We start from the raw sequence: 20,976 nt of genomic DNA on the forward strand, positions 1-20,976 counted from the left end.
CGACTGCTCTTGAATGGTTGCTGCTGTTGCTGGCCAGAGAAGCTCATTTATGCTCAACTTGAAAATATACTCGATGCATTGTAACTAACTATGTAGAATTTTAGTACTACCTTTGGTGAAATTGTACAAACTTATTCGTGTGCGCCCACAGTTTCGATAGACAAGGTGGGTTGTTGCGCAGATGTAGATATGTGGTTTTTTTGCTTTCTTTCTCTCTTTCTTCCTGTCTTTGTCGCATGGAGCTATTAATTTGACTAAATGTCGTGGTCTCTTTTGTAACTGGAAAGCGTTTACATGGAGGATGGTTGAAAGTACATGGTCTTGGTCTTGGCCTGGGATGGCGTGTGTGTTGTTCTTTGAATGGAGACAGCGATGATGATGATCTCATACAAGGAAATTTAAATGTAAGCGTATAAGTTGGCGACCGTTATAGTGCAACTAGAACTAGAAGAGAATTGCTGTTTGCCAGAAATTAACCCGAGTAGGTCTAGGTGTTGTGTATATGCGAGTGTTTGTACCTATCCAGATAGAGACGAGAGAGAAGAGCTAAATGAAATTAACTGTAATATTATACGGTTATCTCATTGTACGAGATGAATAAATTTCATAGAGCGTAGAATAGGTATAGTATGGTATATGCGAATAGATACGACGAACCGAAACGGAGATTTTTTATTCAACATTTTAAAAACATACCGAAGAATTATAAGTATACTTAGAAATTCGCGTAATTTTATACGCGTAGGTAGGTAAAATGTAATTGTATAGAAAAATTGAATGACGATGAGGAGAGCACGGTTATGAAATACACGAAGGATCGGATGCGAAGAGCAGGGAAAACGTTCTTTTCTTATACGATGTGTGAACTTCATGCTGTATGAGTTCGATAGTGAAAAAAGATGCAGAGAAGTGGAGGAGACGACGAAACCGAAGGTGAAAAAAAAACAAGAAAATTCAACGCCGAGGCGAGATGGAGATTCACGGTTTAGTTGTAAATGGGTTTTTAAATGGTTAGACACAACGAACGAACGTCTCGAATAATTGGATTGTATCATTTTAATTGGCTTTTTTAAACGGAAGCCTGTTAACGATATTTAAACCTAGGTAAGTATGCAAGCAACCGAATAATTTTTAAATTCAACAAAATAGCGTTTAATTATTCGGAAGTAGTCGTCGTTGGCGTCGCCATAGTTCACGCCAGCTCGGCTATACCTGCATCTTTCCAGATACATACCTGCCTCTCTGCTTTGATATCAAATGACGTTGAAAAATACTTCGAAAGTTGTTGTTTTCCGGCCGAGCAACCCGGCGTTTCCCGTTTTTTCAGAACGAAGAAGAGTTTCTCATTTCAGGTTCGCGAATAGGTGCAGAGCTGTATAGCCTATCAATGTGCTGAACTTGGTGTTACGAAATCATCCAAGTACAAATAGATGAGTGTTTGGTGTTAGTTTTTACGATACTTATGACTGAGGTATTCGATTATCTACACTAGTATTTTTAGTCCAGGTTGTGAATTTAGCCCAATATATGGGGTTACCTTGACATAGATTATGCCTATGGGTGCGGAATAGTCAGAAATCAGTACCAATTGAGTATTTTGTAGTCTCGTTGTGTGGTGAAAATAATTACATAGACGGGATTTCACATAATTTTTTTATTACCAATAAACACAATAATGTTATACATAATGGATTAAAATAATAAACAATAAAAACACAAAATTTTTCAACAATTATACATTGACATTATGTATTGCTTACCGTTGATTCCGTACGTGTATAAGTTATAGGTATCTATTTTATGCCGCGTTTTATAGATAAATTGATGAATGAAAATGAGGATTAATTGAATTAAAATTAGGAAGTGAGATGATCTGTATAATCGAGCATTTGATTCTATCCCCTACCCTCCCTCCTCTTCCTAGTCCTGTTTTTTTTCTCATCATCACGCAATCTCACCCGTTCACTCGATATAATGAATTCGATCACATGGTGGTATTATCAACGTATAATGATCATGGAATCAAACTTTCCGATGCACATATCTATCTATACACAGATGTAAGAGGTTTTTTTATACCTCTGTAACTTTTCAAAGAGCAGCTATAGTGAAATTCCGCGTTATTACGGCTCCGTGATGTGATTACCGTGAACTGATATCATGCTTGTGAGTCATGAAATTACAGTTGAAAATTTTTTTTCCATGTGCTGCAGTATGGTATTGTACCCACATCGGTTTAGGTACATTACGTACGTCTGCGTATTGTTTGGCGAGTTCGTGATGTTTCGGGTAATGATTCCGAAAATAATGACTGCTACTTGGGTACGAATTTGAGCGAACGAGTGAGATTGAGATGGTTGAATAATGGAAGTGAAAAATTAAACGAAGGATGAGGATCGAGAGATCGATGAAGACGCGTATCCTTGTGGTACATATCTGCGATGGATGTAGTGTTGTGTTAGGCTCAGATCGAATGAAGAAAATAGGCTTCGTATATCGATGTACATAATTGGGTTGGTTGGAAAATAAATGGAGGTTTCATTCTCTATATTCCTTAGGATCCAGACGACCTTCCTTTTCTTTTCCGGATGCTTGAGAAACAATTTTGGCGCGAAAAAATAATCATCCAATTTTTGCGATTTTTGTTTGAGATTTGATTTTTTCAAAAATGTTCTAATTAGCTGGTGAATTATTTAATCAAATTGATAAATTCGAAATTTGTTGTTGCAAACTTAAAATTATTAGAAGTTTTTGAAAAAAAAAAGTTTCAAGATTTGTTTGAGGGAGCCCAGCCCCTCAATGTATAGCTGGTGTAAATTTTTTTGGCTCTGCAGATGGCATTTAATAATCTAAAAATGATTAAATTACGACATTTCCTGCCTAATACTGAAATTTGGATCAATTTCAAAAAAATATAATATAACCTTGAAACATTGAAAAAATTCAAGAGAAAGGAATACTTTAAAAAATGCAAAATATTGAACACTTTTTCATTGGAAGAAGGCAGCGGTGTCTCTATAACTGAAGAGTAGTTATCGTTTTGGGAAAAATGAATTTATTGTTTCTTCAAAATTTATGCAGAAATCAGAATTTACCCTCCCCCCACTCCCTCCTTCTTCGGCTTCCTTTTTCTCGAACAAAATGAGAAGATTTAAAGGCGAAAATGGGTTAATTTTTCGTTTAAAACCTCATAACTTTTTCGAATAATTTTTGAAAATAACTTTGTTCAAATTGGTTGATTGGTCGAAAAATTTGTTGCAGACGTAAAAATAAATTAAAAATGATTTCGTCTTGGTGGATTTTTGATTTTTTTTTTACTCTAAAAAACTTTTTTTTGGAAGGGGAGAGGGGCTTTTTTAAAGCTGAAAAATTTAGAGAAAAAAGTCAAAAAATCCAATTTGGCAGATTTTGTATGCACCTTGCTTCGTGATTTTTTCATTTGAATTTCTCACAATGAAACTTTTTGAACTCCTTATGAGTCAACAAACTTTCAAATTCTTCAAAATATATCGTCGTAGGCCAAAAATAACCTCGCAAATGAAAGGGGGCCCAAACTGAAATTTTTTGAAAAATACAAATTGAGAATCGAATAACTATAGAGTTATTGAAGACGCTTCAATTTCATCACTATTTGCCCCGAAGCCAAAAATAACTCTCATAATGGAATTGGTGCGAAATTCAAAAATATTGATAGTGAATAACGAAACAAATCTACCTATTTCTGAAGGTAAAATTAATTTTTAATTTCAAACATGATCGATCATATATTGAATCGAAAGTTACAAATAAATCGATTTTTGTGGTTCGATTAATCGAGTTCCCTTTATTTTTGAGGATAAAATTTATTTTTTCATTTCAAACATGGTCAATCAGATAGAAGAAAACCCACCTATTGTCCCTGACGAACCCTCTGAAATACAAAAATTCATCTCCCTAATAAAAAACATCAACCTCAGAAACCAAATCTAACCCCTCCCCCCTACTGAGGCAAAAATTATTTTTTTTACTTCGAACATAATCGATTGCACAGAATCGAAAATCGCGAATAAATCGAGTTTTGGGATTCGATTAATCGATTTTTCAATCTTGATCAATTATCAATCATTTTCCCCTCAGATATAAAATAACCAGGGGTCATATGATCCTCAAAAATCAATTCTGAGCCCTGAAAAATCCACATTTTGATACCAATTATTATGCTGCATTTTTCGAAACTTTTGGTTCTTTAGTTCTCGTCTGTGGAGCTAATGTTGTGGTTTGGGTTCAAACGGTCTTCAAAAATGAACGCTGCACCCTCAAAAATCCACATTTTGATATGTAAAATTGAAGGTGTTTACAAGGTCATCAAAAGTCATTCAAAAATTGATCAAATATACAAATTGAATGATGATTTGTAAAAAAAAAAAAAAAAAAAACAGAAAATAGGTAATATAAAAATTATTGTTGAATTGACCTCCCAATCACGGGAAGTTGGACTGAAAATTGAAGAAACATTCTGAAAATATAGCCAAATATTGCGAAAATGCTCAGTTATGAAAAAATATTGTGAAAGTAGAATTTTAAACCTGCTGAAAAAAGTCGTTCAAAGGTCGGTCATTTTTTTGTATTTTTCTGACCAAATTTTTCATCGGATCTTTGTGCACCGTTTTCTCTCCCCCTCCAACTTCTTACATAATCAAATTTTGGAAAAATAATTAAATGACAAATTCGAGATTTCTTGGATCTTTTTACGTAGAAAAAACGCAAGTAAAATTTCCCTCTTTGTGGCTGCATTTACCCGAATCATTGATTGAAAATATCGAGATGGTTTTTCTTTCTCCCTTTTTTTAATCTTTCAGGGTTATCAATTTCTGCTCCAGATTCATCACGATAGAAGCACCGTTCTTTTCTTTTAATTAGTCTCAAAATTAATCTCATATAGCAATGTCAATCAGACTCCTTATCCCAAGGCCATATTTTCCGACCCCCTTAAAGTAGCCATGTAGGCAAATTATGGACACGAATCTCTTTCTCATATGATACGTATTACCTAACAAGTATAGTATACCAACTATAAAGCATAACTAAAGATATAAAATGATGGAATGATTTAAATTCCGTAATTATCGCCGACTGAATCTAGCCACAGACACGTACGACTCCGTTTAATCGAAATCCATCTATCGCAGATAATTCACAGTACGCTGAACTCTGGCTAGTTCCATGAAGAACATGACGCTTCACAAAAAAAAGTGACAATCGCTTTGATGCAAAAAAAGGCACACACGGTATAATAGCTCGATTACTAGTGTTTTTTTTTACCTACTCATTTATCTTTGCGAACCACATTATATTAATAATTATTAAAATTTTACGTAACGATTCGGATGTGGTGGAGAGGGATGGGGATTGAGAAAAGTAAAGAGAAGACAATAAACATCTCGGAGTTACAGTAGATATACATGTAAAGAAGGACGTACAGAATATACGTTGTTTTATGTAGACGTATGTCTGTTTTTTCTTTTTCCTTCAAATCATAATTTAATGATCCAATTTAATTGGACGCATTAATCGGTATATTAATCAGGCTTAAGGTTAATTAATCATACCTGTCAATTTTTAATTGAAACAGGAGCGCGAAAAACGAACAGTATAAGTAAAGTACTTCGCTTTATGGAAGTTTTGGTTGAATTTTTGTTTGTTTTTCGTTCTCGTAGACAAGACTGTCGCGAGTAAACGTGGTAACTATTTGTTAAGATGGGTAAAACTAAAAAAAGCTGGTATGGTACGTGTTATATAATTTACATAGATAGGTATTCCAGCTGTGATGTTTTTTTCCATCTGCGTATTATTATAAAGAGATACGTAGGTAAATATAAGATATCATCAGAAATTGGTAAAATTTGGTAACTTGGTTGATGACATAGCGTTTAACGGTAATGGTAGAATATTAAGTAGCCAGGTTTTCGTACAATCGAGATGGGAGCTAAGAGGTATAAGAGAGAAGAGAAGATTCGTCGCTTCGAAAGTAGCTAAGCAATGTCGTGTTAGTATTGATGTGAAATACAGCACGATTTGGTGGTGATCGGACCGCAGCAGCATGCGAAAATAGAGAGAAATGGGTATTTTTTTTCTTATCTCTCGTACGAAAAACGCGTTATTCTAATAAGGCTGATTTTCGAGTTAATTAAATGGGCGATTAATCGATATTAAACGTCGTTATTTACATGGTAATTTGGTCGCTTCGCCTTTGCCACCGTTCGGGAGCCACATGAGGAAAGCGAGAGGCGGAGATTTACGGTTACGTGTTACATTGTAGTATAACTGTACGAGTCGAGTATATTATATTAAATGTTTATAGGTACACTTCCGACACTGCGTGAACTTTTACGACAGAGTGAAAAAAATGGTCGACGTGAGAAAGCTTATTAACAAATTGACTAAAACGGTAACTGTATAGTTTGTTGCTTCCCGAGTCGCATGTTTTGTCACCTCGGTGTACCGTAGAGATCTGCATATTTCGTAGCCTCAGGTATCTACTTCCGATTTTATAGTCTTTATGATGTGCGCGAATCGTGAGATAAGATCTATGCATATATAGAGAAGAGATGAAGCAGCTTATTACAGCAGCTCAGCATGATGAAGACGATGGACTGGGGAGTGGGGATGGCGTAGTCTTGGGTTATGACATCTTTGGCTTTGTAATTCGGTTAATACTTTCGTCGTGGTGTCGAAACGGTGTACGAATTTAAAATTTAATCATCTTCGTGCAGGAGGCGATTTATAGCGATGAAAATGAGCCTAGAATGAATTTATGTACCGAGCCAAGTTGAGAGTAGAGTAGATGTTTGCAGAACGAGAATGAGAATGAGAACGAGAGCGAGAGGAACGTTGTAATTTACAAAGTTACGCCTTGGCCGGAAAAATTGACACGAAGATTTGTAACGATTATGAGCGCAGAATTAGAGGTAATCTTCGCGGGTTACGTCAGCTAGATGAACCGCGGTGACGAATGCTTCTGGCAGGTACTCGGATAGGATACAATTTTAGAATTGGGTCGAGAACGGATTTAGCTACCGAAGCCCATCGCTGTGCGCTTGTACAGTCATCTTATAATGGTATAGTAATTACTTAAAATAACTTGTATATGTCGTTGAAAAATTATGTACATATTTGATATTTGGTAAATTAAATAAGTATAGATAAGTTTGTGAATATGTGCAGTGAGTGACGAGGTGCAATTAGTGCGAAAGTGCGAACGTTTCATCGTGCAGAGGTGCGAAATTGTGCATTTTGTGCCTCTTAAATATATAGGTGAAATTAACTTTAAGTGCGAATTAATGATGTAAAGATGCAAAATAGGGTATCAATGGATATGCGAATGTATCTCTATTGAGAACAATTTGTTGTTCGTTCGAATTTCAGTTGAACAAAAGGGATTTGGGTATCAACCATTTCAAATTTTCAGAACCCATGAATTGGTTCCGCAAGCAGGGCTGTAAGGTAATTTATGTTGGTAAATTACGGCGGTATTTTACCGTATTTTACCATAATTTACCAAAAAGCCAAATTAACACTTTTTTCCATCTTTCCTTCATAAATTTCCAAATTTCCATGGAAATTTATGATTTGAAAGTTGCCAAAAATTTTCTTCATAAATTTCCAAAAAATGCCCATGGAAAATTTTCTATAATCTTTAATAACACCTAAAACAGATGAAAATTTACTTCAGAGGCAGGTCAGAAGTTCAGAACTTCGAAGTCAAACTACAAAAAATAACTCTTCATATTATCCAAATTAGTAAAATAGCATAAATACGGTAAAATACCGTATTTTACCGCCGTATTTTACCAACGAATAAATTACGGTAATTTAACAGCCCTGTCCGCAAGTTTCGATTTTAAATTCGAGACGAGGTTGACTGTGCATCAACGAATCAATGGGTGTGCAGCAAATTAGAGATACCCCGGAGCCTGAAGACGAAAAATTGAAAAGAAAAAGATTGTAAAAATTACTGAATAAGACCATGAATGGGTGGATCGCGAAAAAAAATTCGGAGCACTTCGAGTAAATTCGGTGAAGACTTTCATTTTTATTTGAAAGTCATCCAGTTTTCAGCTCTGGAATTGCTCCTAGAGGAGAGATATGAGTCCTCAAAGAAGGGACATTATTGAAAAAAATTGTGGTTTTTTTCGTCCCAGCCCCTAGTCAACCTCTTTTGAGAAGAATGACCGAGTTCCAAAATATTATACTTGAAATTTTGCATCAATTTCCTGCCATTTTCATCAAAATCCAAGACCATAGGATTCTATATACATAAGAGTTGAAAATTTGTAAACCACTTATTTTTCAGCGAATTCGTGTTTTGAAAATATTTTTTTCTCAAGTACTTACATATTATGCAATAATTATTTCAAAACGTCGACAGATACCATTTATTGCCAATTTTAAAAACTCAAAAAATAATTGACACTCAAGTTTTTGGCTAATTTTCTGAATTTTTCAAAATTGGCAACATGAGCCTAAAAATTGGTGTCGATGTGTTTTCAAATGTTCGATATAGCTTCAAAAATAATACCTCTCGATATTTTTCAAAGATTAATGCAAAATATTGGAGAAGAAAATTTTTTCAAACCATGAATTTACCCAAAAATAAGTTACGTGCAAATTTTCAATCATTCAGTATATGGATCCCAAAAAGTGGTTTTGGATTTTGTTGGCAATACCTAAATGCTCCCATTTTGAGAACCCATATCTCCTCTTCAGGGGCACTTCCGGAGCTGAAATTTTTTCTAAGTGACGTTCAACTCGAAATGAAGACCTTCACAGACCTTTTTTTTTCGCAATCTACCTCAATGACCTCCACTTGTAATCCCTTCCTTTCCCCATTCAAATCGATACCTATACGATAGTCGATTTTTTTCCAGAGGGAAATGTATTAGTATTTTGCATCTTTACGTGTTAAATAACTACAAATCTACACACCTATTCTACAGTGCATTAAACTATCTACGTGCAAAAAGTCCATTAAAAATGAGAAACCCAAGCGTAAATACAGTGTTACCAATTTTGAAAAAATTATATCAACAGAGTATCCGATATTCATTGAGAATCCAGTCAACATTTCAATGAGAAAAAGTGAAAAAATGGGGTAAAACGTGATTTTTTTTAAAAAATCACAATAATTGTCAGTTTTTGAAAAAAAAATGCTGGTGTTTTTTATGAATTAGCAGCATCGTTGCCGTGCAACACATTTGAGGCAGTTTGATGTTGGGGGGGGGGGTGAATTGAATGGGATCTCTTAATATTTTGTAAAGAGGTGGTGAGAAAGTAATAATTTTTCAAACAAAAACTCTAGATCGTCAGATGCCCTACATAAGATTATGAAGTACCTATAAATTGCCTCAAAATTTTGAAAAATGCAAGTCAAAAACCATTTCTGAAAATGTTTACCATTTTTGACGATCCCTTCCCTCTTCTCCTTCTCAAAAATGTCTTTGGAACATTTTTTTGGGATTTTGAAAATTCATTCAAATCTCAAATTTTTACCCCAACTAATCGAAAATAAATACCAAAATCATGAAATTAATGAGGAATTATTTTTGAGTTTCTTTCGTTACTGAAACTTTGAATTTTGAAGGAAGCTCAGCTTCCATTTTCGTGAAAAGATGATCTGTGTATTTTAATTTTGAGAAAATTTGAATCATTTTGAAATTTTTCTGTTGGAAAAGTTAAAGATTTCATTAGGTTTGGTTGATAACAATGAGCGATGACAATTTTAACACTCCTTTTCCAAAAATTGAGGTTTTTGAAAAATTTCAGGAAAGTTAGCCAAACGAAAGGCCGTAATTTTTTTTTCAATTGAATATAAAATTTTTTCGAAAATTTTCGCTTGAATAAAATCATCATCGCTTACGCTTGCGTTTCCACGTTTGATTATTTGTACGAGTACATAAGAAAATTTGTGCTCAAGTGCAGTAAGTATCATAACGTGCAGAAAAGTGCTCACCTACAATCCTACATAATATGAGTAATATTGTAAAATTGCGCATATTTGGGTAAAATTTACATAAATAAATTTGAAATTTACACTCGGGTATTTTACACGGGCTTATAATGATATCATTACACATAATGTAATATGTACAAGAAAGTAGGTAATTCCGCGTATTGCTAATATTTTTTGCAGTTCTGCGAAAAACCGAGGTAGGTACTTCATGGCTCTTTAATCAGTAGTGATCACTGAAGCGTTGCTTGAATGCTGGAGTACCTCATAGATGCAGTTGAATATATTTCCAAGTAACGAACTGAGAATAAAAATATATTATGAAAATTTTTCTTTTTCAAATAAATAATGATTTGTCAAATGTAACGAAATTATTGTGAAAAATTGTATTTCCCCCTCTTCTGCCACACTATGAGGGGCGCCAGGTTCACTGAAATAATTTTTTTTTTCATAAAAGTTGCAATTTTGTGTTGGGCTGAAGATTTTGAAGCTACTGCTGATTTGAAAGGATTGTACCACTTCCTTGTACATATTTTTGACTGTAGATGGGCTTCGGTATACCAATTTTATAGTGCAATAATTTTTTCACGATTTCGTTTTCAATGTTGATTGGTTAACGAAAGAGTAAGAGTGTTGATGATAATGATGATGATATCCTTATTTATTAATCATCTATATATTTGGCAGGGTAATGACGTAGATGTCGAAATCCGTTTTAATTGATGTACATGAGGGAAGTACGTATGTACTGTAAATTATATGTACAATGTAAAAAAAAAAAAGAATGAAAAGAATCTTGGACGTACGCGAAATGGAATTTTATATTATTTATTACACTCGGTGCTCGACGCCAGCACCCGCTCCACCAAGACCCTTATAACGGTGATTTTTCGTAATCGTCGCCCATACATATGGGCTTCTGGTGAGGAAATTTTTCATATACACACGAGCTTCGCGACTCTCGAATGGAATCGCGTAATTACTTACCGATCAACAATGTACTGTCGCGATTGTGTGGGTATTGATTGATAAGGTATTTTTTCAACACGAATGTTGACAATATATAGGTTTTTTGGTAATCTGCGAAGAGAATGCAGCTTTTTTGCGGATCGGGTATGTCTTTTGTAAATTTTGTTTGCGATATTAAATTGAAAGAGAATGTTGCCATGTACAACACGCGAACGACAGTGATAATAATAATGATGATGATGCATCGGGATATCGTCGCGGTGACGAAGGCGAAGTTGATATATTAAAGATATTAGTAAAAAATTACAGAACCAAAACGGAGATGCGGAGTCGACCAACAGCAACGAGCTACGGATATCTGTGTAATGCCAAGTCGATAGATATTAATTACCGGAAAATAACGGGGCTTAAATGGCAAACACGAGTAACTTTAAATTTATTGTGCTCTACTGCTCTATTCGCGTTCACTTTCATCGTGTCGGTCTGAATGTTGAAGAGTCGCGGGCCAGTATCGTTTACCTACCTGCTGCGTATGTATTGGAGAAACATGCAATTTTCACACGATTATCGTGTTTGAATACAGGGTGTCCCATGTACAGCTGTCATTAGATGGATTCGAATGTAATCTTATAGAGACATTTTGTCAAAATTAGGGGTGAAAAATTATTTTTTTGGAAAATTTTTCGAACTTTTGCTCCCTCAAATATATTTGAAGACACTCAGAATGCTCAATATATTTTTACTTCCCTCAGATTCATTAGTTTACTGAAATTTGATGGTGACAAATGTTTGATGGGACACCCTGTATATTCCTTGAAGAAAAAAATCAAATTTCTTGCCGAGTACAGCTGTTTACCGATCGACTGGTACGAATAGAAATGGAGGAGAAAAAAATTAGTGCAAAGCTACGGTCGAGTTGAGAAAATTGCGACGAATGAAATAGGACTGGTAGATGATGGCGAAAAATTATGTACAATTTGAAGAAACTCGATTATTATAGAAATTATCAGATTGACGATGATGCGGACACGGTAAGAGGCGGCGCGGTGTGCGGTGGCAAAGTTTGGATATCATTATCTTACATAATTTACGCGGGCTAATTGTACTGGCGCACCACGTTATGTGATGATAATCGATTTTTTAGCCTGTGCAACTGCAAGGCTTACGAAAGTGTACTCGTACTTTTTCTTTCGCCTCTCTTTACCGTTGCACATTGGCGAAGAATCACATCTCGTTAGATTTTTTTATCACGCGGGTCATAAATTTTTTCGGCTAGAAAAACAAAAAAAAAGGCCTCAGTCCGATATACAAAACAAAAGTTGACTTAAACGTACTATAGTTTAAAAAACAAAAAACTCAAATTAAAATCAAAAACGTTAATCTATACTAAACCAACTTTCAATGTAGGTGGTTACCCTGGGGGCCATATACATTTTTTATCACCGTTTTTTCTTTTGGAAAAACTATCGTTGCCATGACTAGATTTATACTATATAACGGTTAGTGTAGCGTGAAGCTAGGTAGGTAGGTATAATTAAAAAGCGTTTCTTAAAATTGACGTTATACAGCCTATAAATTATGAATCAAATTTAACATTCAAAATCAACAACAATAAGTTTAAAAATCAAAACAACAACAAATAATGTTTCCACTAATTAATCTACCCAAATTATGTATAGTAACTTAGAGTTTTTTTTTTTTTGGTTTGTTTTTTTTTTCTCATTATAGGAGTAAAAGAAAAAGGGTAATACGTTATGGTAACTGCGATTACAAAGGTTACAAATCCTGACCCAAACGATCCAGTTCGGAGAGTAAAAAGTCAATGTCTTCTTGTCTGACCGCAGCGCTGGAGATTATGTTGCGGAAGAAATTAGGTAAGTCGCCTTGCGGTTGGTATCCTACCATCAAGGTGCCAGCTTCCATCATACGACCTTTTAATTTTGGCGTAATCTGTGGAAATTGTTGAAGAACAAATTCAGATTTTTTTGAAAAAAAATAATAATAAAATAACGAAACTATGAAATGGCGTATATGATTCTGAGTTGGAAAAATTGGTAGATATGATTTTTTTTCCAATAGAACTTGACGGAGTTGGGCCGTTTAAACTCACTATCTCATTATCACATTTTTCAAAGTAATTTGAACAGGTGGCAATTGTTTTGAGAATTGAATTTTTGAAAAATATCACATTATAATTGCAGCAAACAAATTTCAGAAATTACCCCCCCCCCCCTTCATCATTTTGGAATATTTCGTGAGATTGAGAATTTCACTAAGCATCATACTGTTGGAATGTTCGACCTGAAATAATTCCGTTTGAAAATTTGAATTTGAAAAATATTTTCATATGACATGACATGACAAATGTTCCTTTTTGGACACAAGTTGGATAAAAATCACTTTTCTCATGACGTCTCAACAGTTCTGCTAATACTGCAAGTTTTAAAGATTTTTCTATTTTTATTCCAATTGAACTTTAAATTTTTCAATATTTAATATTCTCTCCTTGTAAAATTTTTTAAAAATTCGTAGCAAAATTCTCACTGGCAACTCAAAATTTGAAAATTTTCCCAGTTTTCAAAACTTTTCATTTTGCGAATGGAAAGTTACAAAAATTTAAAAATTTCTTTCCTCTGTAATTTTGAAGAACAAGATTGTTTTTTTTCAATATATATATATATGTTGGAAAAGTACCCATAATATAAACGTTGTTTTGATACTGTAAATCAAAAAATTTTCAAGAAAGGCATCCCCTCCCTTTTTTTAAATTGATTTTTGAAGAAACAATTTGCATGTTTTTCAGAACTTACTGCGTTGAAAAAGTATAATAAACATTTAGTCACTAAAAAAGCTTGAAAAATTTAAAAATGAACCGAAATCGTTAAAGTATTATCAACACCCCCCCCCCTTCCTCCTAGAAAATTGCAATCTTCGAAAACATTGGAAAAGTTGAACATTTAAAAATGGCAAAATGTCCTCCCATCAGAAAATTGAAATGATTAAGGTATTTTTGACTCCCTCTCCCTCAGAAAAAATTCTGAAACACCCTATAGCATTAGAAAAGCTATAAGGTGACGGATAAAATTTTGATCGCTCCCCCTCTTTCTGACTAAAATGTTTTGAAGGGTTTAAAAAGTGTCTTGTAGGAAGTCCTTTTTTTTTTGATTTCAGATAAACACATTTTTCGTAATGATTTTTTTTCAACAAAAATTCGTTGTCAAAATATGTAAGTACATACATAGTGTGTCCAGAGGTTTGATGCTTGGTATACTTAACAATTTTTATACCTGAAAATTTAGTTGAATAATATTCGAAAAAAGAAAGAGCATTTTTGAGAAAATTGTCAGTGTCTCTAATATTAAAATGTCAGGAAATTTTTTCAATTTTCTTACTTGAAAATTATTTTTATGCAAAACTTGAACCCTGAAAATAATTGTTTGAAAATTGATAATCAATATCTCGACTACCCAAATCTCAAATTTTCAAGTTTCTCCAAACTTTTTCAATATACCTAAGCTCCCTTCTGAGCCCTACTGAAAGTCCCAAAATAAATTGAAAAATTCGTGTGACTTTCGTTTGTTGAATTTTTGATTTACTGTTTCGATACGAGCCCCCTGAGCCCCTCAATAACCCATCACATGTCGTAAAATTGAACTAGTTTCGTAACCCATGCTGCACGTCATTATCAATTCGTCCTCTCTGATTTGGTTGAAATTTGATTAATTGAAAATTCTTGTCATCCACACCTCAGAACCAAATTTTCAGCTGTCGAAGTCGATTACAGCGCTTTCTGGAGCGATTCCAGTGTGCTCGAGAAAACCCTACAACTTCTGCCGGAGGCTTCTGATCTACTCGAAAATAGTCCAAACTGATTCGGAGGATCGACTTTAGTATTCAAACCAACTTTCAAATTTTTATCTCGTGGTTTACCATTTTTTTAAAAAACCTTGCTAGTAAATAGACTATTTCAGCAATTTTCAAAAATTCGCCAAAATTCGAGAAATCAATTTTGGCACCTGAAAGTTTGGTTCTCAGGTGTGGGTGATGAACTTGCAGTGAGCCAAATTTCAGTCAAATTGGAGGTGACGTGAGTGGCTGGGGGTCTTTGGAACCAAGCTCCTCTGAAAATCCAACAATGCATTAAGACACACAACTTTTTAATTTTACGAGATTTGGAACGTATTGCAGGATCCAAGAGGCTCATATCAAAAAAGTAAGTTGAATTTCGAAATCGAGATCTCTGAAAATGCAGTGAACCTTTTTTCACATTTTTTGAAACTTTTTTCAGAATGACCCTCTCTCTCCTCATGTTGATGAAAATTTGAAATTTTCTGTCCCGTGTACTGAAGAAATAAAACGCTTCAGGATTTTTTGCATTTTCGTTTTGCTTACTTATTTTGAAATATTAGAAAGAAATTGAAAGAATCGAACAGAAATTTTGAAATCAGAATGTGCTGCATTTACGAGTATTCCAGAGAGAAGGGTAGCTATGGAAAGATGAGCTGTGTCGTTTTTTGAGGAAATGGAAATTCTAATTGTTTGGTTAGTGAATTTGATAGGTAGCATAGTACGTGAGAGAGCAGTGAAATGAAGAGAAGGGTGCAGAATAAAATGATATGTACTTCAATATACTTTCTAAGTGCAGCTATAGGTCTTACCTCGCCCAAGAGCTTGACTCGTTCCGGAGTATGAGGCATGGTACGTAAACGTTTCGGAACATACCAAAAGCTAACATTGACCATTTCAGGTTCGAGTATCAGGTAGTATTTTTCAGGCATTGTTTTCATCTTCTTGACCATATATTCGCTAAGTTCCATTAAATGATCTATGTGCCTTTCGAAGCCTTCGGTACCCTTTGAATGAAAATCGAAAGTAATTATGCGAAAATGAATATTTAAGATGTTATTATTGTAATATACGTATCATAAATTAAGCCAATCTCCGGCTCGTATACGTAAATTGTACGTTCGCTTTTAACCTGTTCACTTTTTTTTCTTTTTCTTTTTCAAATAAATGAAAGTGTTACGTCGGTCGCTTGTCTCGGGAGTACGTAAGGTAGATACATTTTTAATTTCATAAAATCCGATCATATACAGAAAAATACCCATACATTCGCATTCGTACTGGTAGTGCCAGTGCCACTGCCGCAGACGAGCCGTCGTAAAATATACGCACACGATATTGAAATTGAAATATTAAACCGTATTTAGAGAACATGTTTTACTTTCGCTCTCCACTGAAGCCACAGTTTGAAGATATCATTGTGACGACCACATTGAATTACTTTATCTCCGGTATCGTAACGAACGTCGTATAATTTATCTTGCATGAATAAGTAATCCGCGCTCATTGTATTACAACTGGTCAAAACCGACTGAAATAGAGAAAAAAAGTCGTCGTGACAATATCGCCGATTAATACAACGATGATGGGTTTAGAGGTACTTGTGCATAAGTTGTAAATAAATAGCATATTATAGTATTGGTCTCTTGTACGTATTATTCCAGTATGTAATCATCGTACTTATGTATAGTGTATGGTGTATGTTGTACATATACCGGTATTGTATATGTTGAATGGTTTAATTAATTAGTATTATCACTATTATTGCTATATAAATGAAGGGTTCTCGCGCCATTTTCACCAACAGCGAGCGTGTAGTTATTATGACGTTTATGGGATGAGATTTCGTAGCTAAAGTGTAGCCTATATACAAATACGTAGATTAAACGAATCAAACGCGCGTATAATATTCACTTTGCGTTGGCTATAACGTACCTAGTACCTACATATTTTGTGCATTTATATGCGCGTAAATATAACGGAATATAATTTTTTTCACAACGTTCTCGTTGTTGCAAAAAATCAAAAGTGGATTATAAACGATGAGAACACGTATATAACATTGACCTTGTTTTCACGTGAGATAGATTTTAGTAAGGTGTGTACAGTTTGCTATTTTTTTTTCAATTGTTGTCCAAAGAGCGAGCTTTTACATTAAGAGGTGAAGATTCGTGTTTGAGTTATGAGATAATTTCAATTTGAAGATGCTTTCTTTATGGTGTAGTTAAGGTGTTATTTATTATGATGATCTTTTTATAAATTTAAATTTCTTTGGAGGAATTTTTTTCAAATCGACCGCAAGATTTCATATAGATCTTGATTTAATCTTTCCCATTCAATGATTAATTCAGAGTGCCCGCCAAGCACATAAAGTACAAAAATTAAGAAAACAGAATGTTCGAATGTTGTCTTGAGGGAGATTAGGGATCAAAAAAGACCAAATTTTGACGAGAAGCAGTGAAAAGTTCGTAAAAAATTTTCACATTTTGTAAAATTCAAAAATACAGAAGACCCCCAAAAAACTAAAAATTGAAAAATTTAGATAGAAATGAGTGAATGGAAGTTCCTGATTTTCATTATTGAATTTTAAGTGAATTTGGAGGTACCCACTTGTTATTTTTTTGTGATCGAGAAAAGGTAGAGAGGGGTGTGATCGAGAATTCTATGCGGGTATGTAGAGGTACCTAAATAAAATACTGGAAAGAATCAATTTTCATTTTCTGATTTTGGTAGTGAGGAATTATGCTACCGAAAAACTTTTAATTTTTTTTCATATATTTAATGCTTTTACTGTTAAAAAGAAAACATTTAAAGCATAGTATTAATTGTAAAAAATTTCCAAATTAGTTCAAAGAATTTCTTTCTTTTTGTAAACGTTTCGTTACATCTGGTATAAGGAGAGATTCAATTTCATCGTTACTTCGTTAGGATGATTGGTGATGGGATTTCAAAACTTTGATTCCATTTGTTTCATTTTTTTGTGTCAATTATGGGAAGGAGGGAGGAAAAGAGGGTAACAGAAAAACTTTAAATTCGAATACAGTTTTTGTGTGATATCGTAAGTTTTCTTCTGACTAGACCGAACAAAGATGAATCGAAAAAGTGTTCAAAAAAGCATCATAAGCAATGAAGAGAATTTTTTGATTTTTTTGGTGATTTTTTGAAAATAAAAAGGCTAAAAATGCGAAGAAAAATCAATATTTTTCCAAATGAACCTAGAAAACTGAAATTTGGTACGTCTGTGTATTCCTTTCGGATTCCCCCTCCCCCCATTAATCGATTGGAAACGTTTTTGACTCATTTTTAGCAGTTTTGGAGCTTCCAGCAAATTTTTAAACGTTGAAATTCCCGCTTGATTTCACTCAATGAAGTCATTTGTAAAGATGGAATTTATTGTACATGTTTATCCTAATTTCGAAGTGCTAAGACGATTGGATATGATTTTGCCCCGTTCTGGGGCCTCTAGTCATATTTTGGATATTCCAGATTTTTAAAAAGTTCCCTAAAAACTGTCCAAAAAACGACTGGTGCTTGTTAGTGACCCATTCAACCAAGTACATAGGTACTCATCATTTTTCCAAAATCAATTGACTCAAAACCGTATTGTACTTCTCTTGCGATCTTATAATTGAAAATTTGAAAAATGTATCGTTCTCAAATCTCATGAAGTGGCAAAAACTGATTTTGAAAAAATGACGTCGCTGGAGTTGAATTGGACAGATTTTAAGGTTTTTTTTTTAAAAAAAAAACTGAAACTTCCAAAATGTTGCTGGAGCCTCCAAAATGACTAAAAATCATCTCCAATCAGCTCAGCATGTTGAAAAAAGACATGAAATGAATTTTAGATTTTAATCGCTGGAAAAATATACAGTTCCGAGGGACCCAATTTCTTTGGGTAAAACTTAATGGAAATTTCATTTAACTTTCTGAAATCTCCAGAACTGCTCAAAACTAATCTAAACTGATACAAAATTGCAGTAATTCTGTCTTTTTCCGCATTTTTGGCAAAAATTTCATTTTTAGAAATTAAACAAAAATACAAAATTGTATCTACTGTGGCTCCTGAAATTTTAGATGAATCTTTAATGCTTTTTCGATTTATAGCTTCGTCTAGTTCAAACCATTTTCTGCCGGTTGGGAATTTGGATACAATTTTGTGAGAATGGCAATATTCCAAAACCGACTTGAATAACTACACCCCCTGCCGGAATTTTCAGGTGCTGAATTTTATTTTCCGATTTTTAACGAATTAAAAAAAATTGAAGTATCACCTCACTTTAAAAAAAAATCAAAAATTGGCCAAGTTGAGGTAGAAATCTGAAATTTGATTTATATCATATATTTTTCGGACTCCCAAGTCGATTTATCGCAGTTTTGAGCCATTCTGAAATCTCTGTGACTGATTTTTTAAATGGATTCGAACCTGCAGAAACAAATCGTGAACAATTGTGCCTGGATTGACTGAAAAAGTCACAAGAACTGTGGATTCGATTGAGTGAACTGATGCTGAATTTTACTAGCGCCCTGTTTGTAGAACTTTTTTAATATTGGGAGGTATAAAAATCTGCTGGAAGCTCCAGAATTGCTGAAAATCTTCACGAAAAGTGGGAAAGGGGATGCCAATACAACATTTTAGCTTCCTGTCTCGATTTAATCAATTTTTGAATTTTTTCATCGTGCGAAATAAGCTTTTATGTACTCGCAAAATTGCCAATAGTCCAAAAATGAAATTCAACTCCAAAAATTGTGCATATTTAGTGGCGTGTTTCTAAATGGTCAGTTTTTATGAAATCTGAAAAAATTTCTGATTAGTTCTGGTCAAACTGATTTTCAGTTTCAAATCAAGTACCTACCTAAGTATCTATGTCTTTAATGCTTCAAACTGACTTGCATGCTGCGGTTTTTTCTTTATTATTTTTTTATTTGATCTACGTTTCGGAAATCTCTTCCGAAATAAAATTTGTTAACGTAGGTGAAAGTTATATTTTTTTCCTCAATTTTTTCCGTTTTTAAATTTTTACTTAATATGATTTGGGTGTTGAAAAAATTTCAAATTTAAACTCTCATTAAGTGCCTAATTTAATCTTTGAGATTCCTCTTCCTCCTTTCAGAAAACAGTTCAGAAATCGCTCATGCTGGTTGGAAAAGCTTTTTATTGGAAATTTTTAATCGAATTATTTTTGGAGCATGTTGGAAAATATCCCCTCCTCGTCCCCCCTCTCCCTTGATGATTTATTCAAGAATCATATGTGTAATTTCGAATACTTTTTTTCAGTACAGATGATGTTTTGTTATAGGGTACGTAACTCAGAATGTAATGGCTTTTAAAATATTCGTGAAATGTGTGCACGTATTTTTCCAATGCTTTGTCGGAGCAAAAAACGATAGGTGCAGGTGAAAGAAGAGGTGAAATCGATAAACAATAACTTATACTACGTTAGTATAAAATTCGCTTACTTTATCTTTGAAATGGACGGTGGAGCACTGGAGCAGCGTACCCATTAATTTATGTGGGTTCCATGTGACAGAATCGGCTCTGCAAAAAAAATGAGAATCAGAAAAAAAAGTGCAAGAGAAATAATTCGCGCGCGGTGAGAATGTTTGTTAATTATTTAACGTATTGTATTCGTCAATGGAAGCGTCACGTATTCGTATACGTATTATTATGGTATGCTTACGATTTCGTGTTTTTTAAAGTTTGGTAGGTATATGTAGGTACCTAATTAATCAAACGACGAGAAGACAAATATTCGCGATATAATTTTAATTGCTAATTATACGAATATAATTCGAAAAATTGTTACCAGGTCACCAATTAAAGTTAACAAACGGGGGATAAACGCGACTGGGTACTCTGGTAGGTGCCTATAATGAGAATCGCCGCCGATTTGAAGGATTTGTCCGATATTTTATCGATTGAGAGCATAAAGACTACAATCTGTCCAGTTTTTTTTTGTGACACTTAATATACCTACAGTGTGTCTAAGTATATACGTACGAGTAAATTAAATACGGTATCGAGCACGATAAGGCGGATTTTATACCAAGGTAATGACATTTAAAGATGAAAAAATTACTCGCATTGACATATATTTTTGTGTAGCAGTTTGTTGCGAAAAGGTCGCTCGAAATTTCAGGATTTAGTATACCTACTCGAGGAAGATGTATGAATAGCTTAT

General features: G+C 34.0%; 1 protein-coding gene and 1 long non-coding RNA gene across 2 annotated transcripts in view; one reads left to right on the forward strand and one right to left on the reverse strand.

Moving 5' to 3' along the window:
* The window catches only part of LOC135844485 (uncharacterized), a 51,305-nt gene extending 38,484 nt beyond the window's left edge, over positions 1-12,821 (forward strand). The window contains exon 5 of the long non-coding RNA XR_010558544.1: positions 12,683-12,821. This is a non-coding gene — a long non-coding RNA (uncharacterized LOC135844485). The remainder of the gene's footprint in view (positions 1-12,682) is intronic.
* The window catches only part of Gad1 (glutamate decarboxylase), a 63,982-nt gene continuing 44,645 nt past the window's right edge, over positions 1,640-20,976 (reverse strand). Inside the window, exons 8-11 of the mRNA XM_065362699.1 lie at positions 20,255-20,333; positions 16,179-16,328; positions 15,613-15,807; positions 1,640-12,904 (exon numbers count right to left, since the gene is read on the reverse strand). Coding sequence (XP_065218771.1) covers positions 12,731-12,904; positions 15,613-15,807; positions 16,179-16,328; positions 20,255-20,333 — 598 coding nt within the window. The 3' untranslated portion in view covers positions 1,640-12,730. The remainder of the gene's footprint in view (positions 12,905-15,612; positions 15,808-16,178; positions 16,329-20,254; positions 20,334-20,976) is intronic.

Source organism: Planococcus citri, chromosome 4 (genome assembly GCF_950023065.1).
Source record: "Planococcus citri chromosome 4, ihPlaCitr1.1, whole genome shotgun sequence".
Classification (NCBI taxonomy): Eukaryota; Metazoa; Arthropoda; class Insecta; order Hemiptera; family Pseudococcidae; genus Planococcus; species Planococcus citri.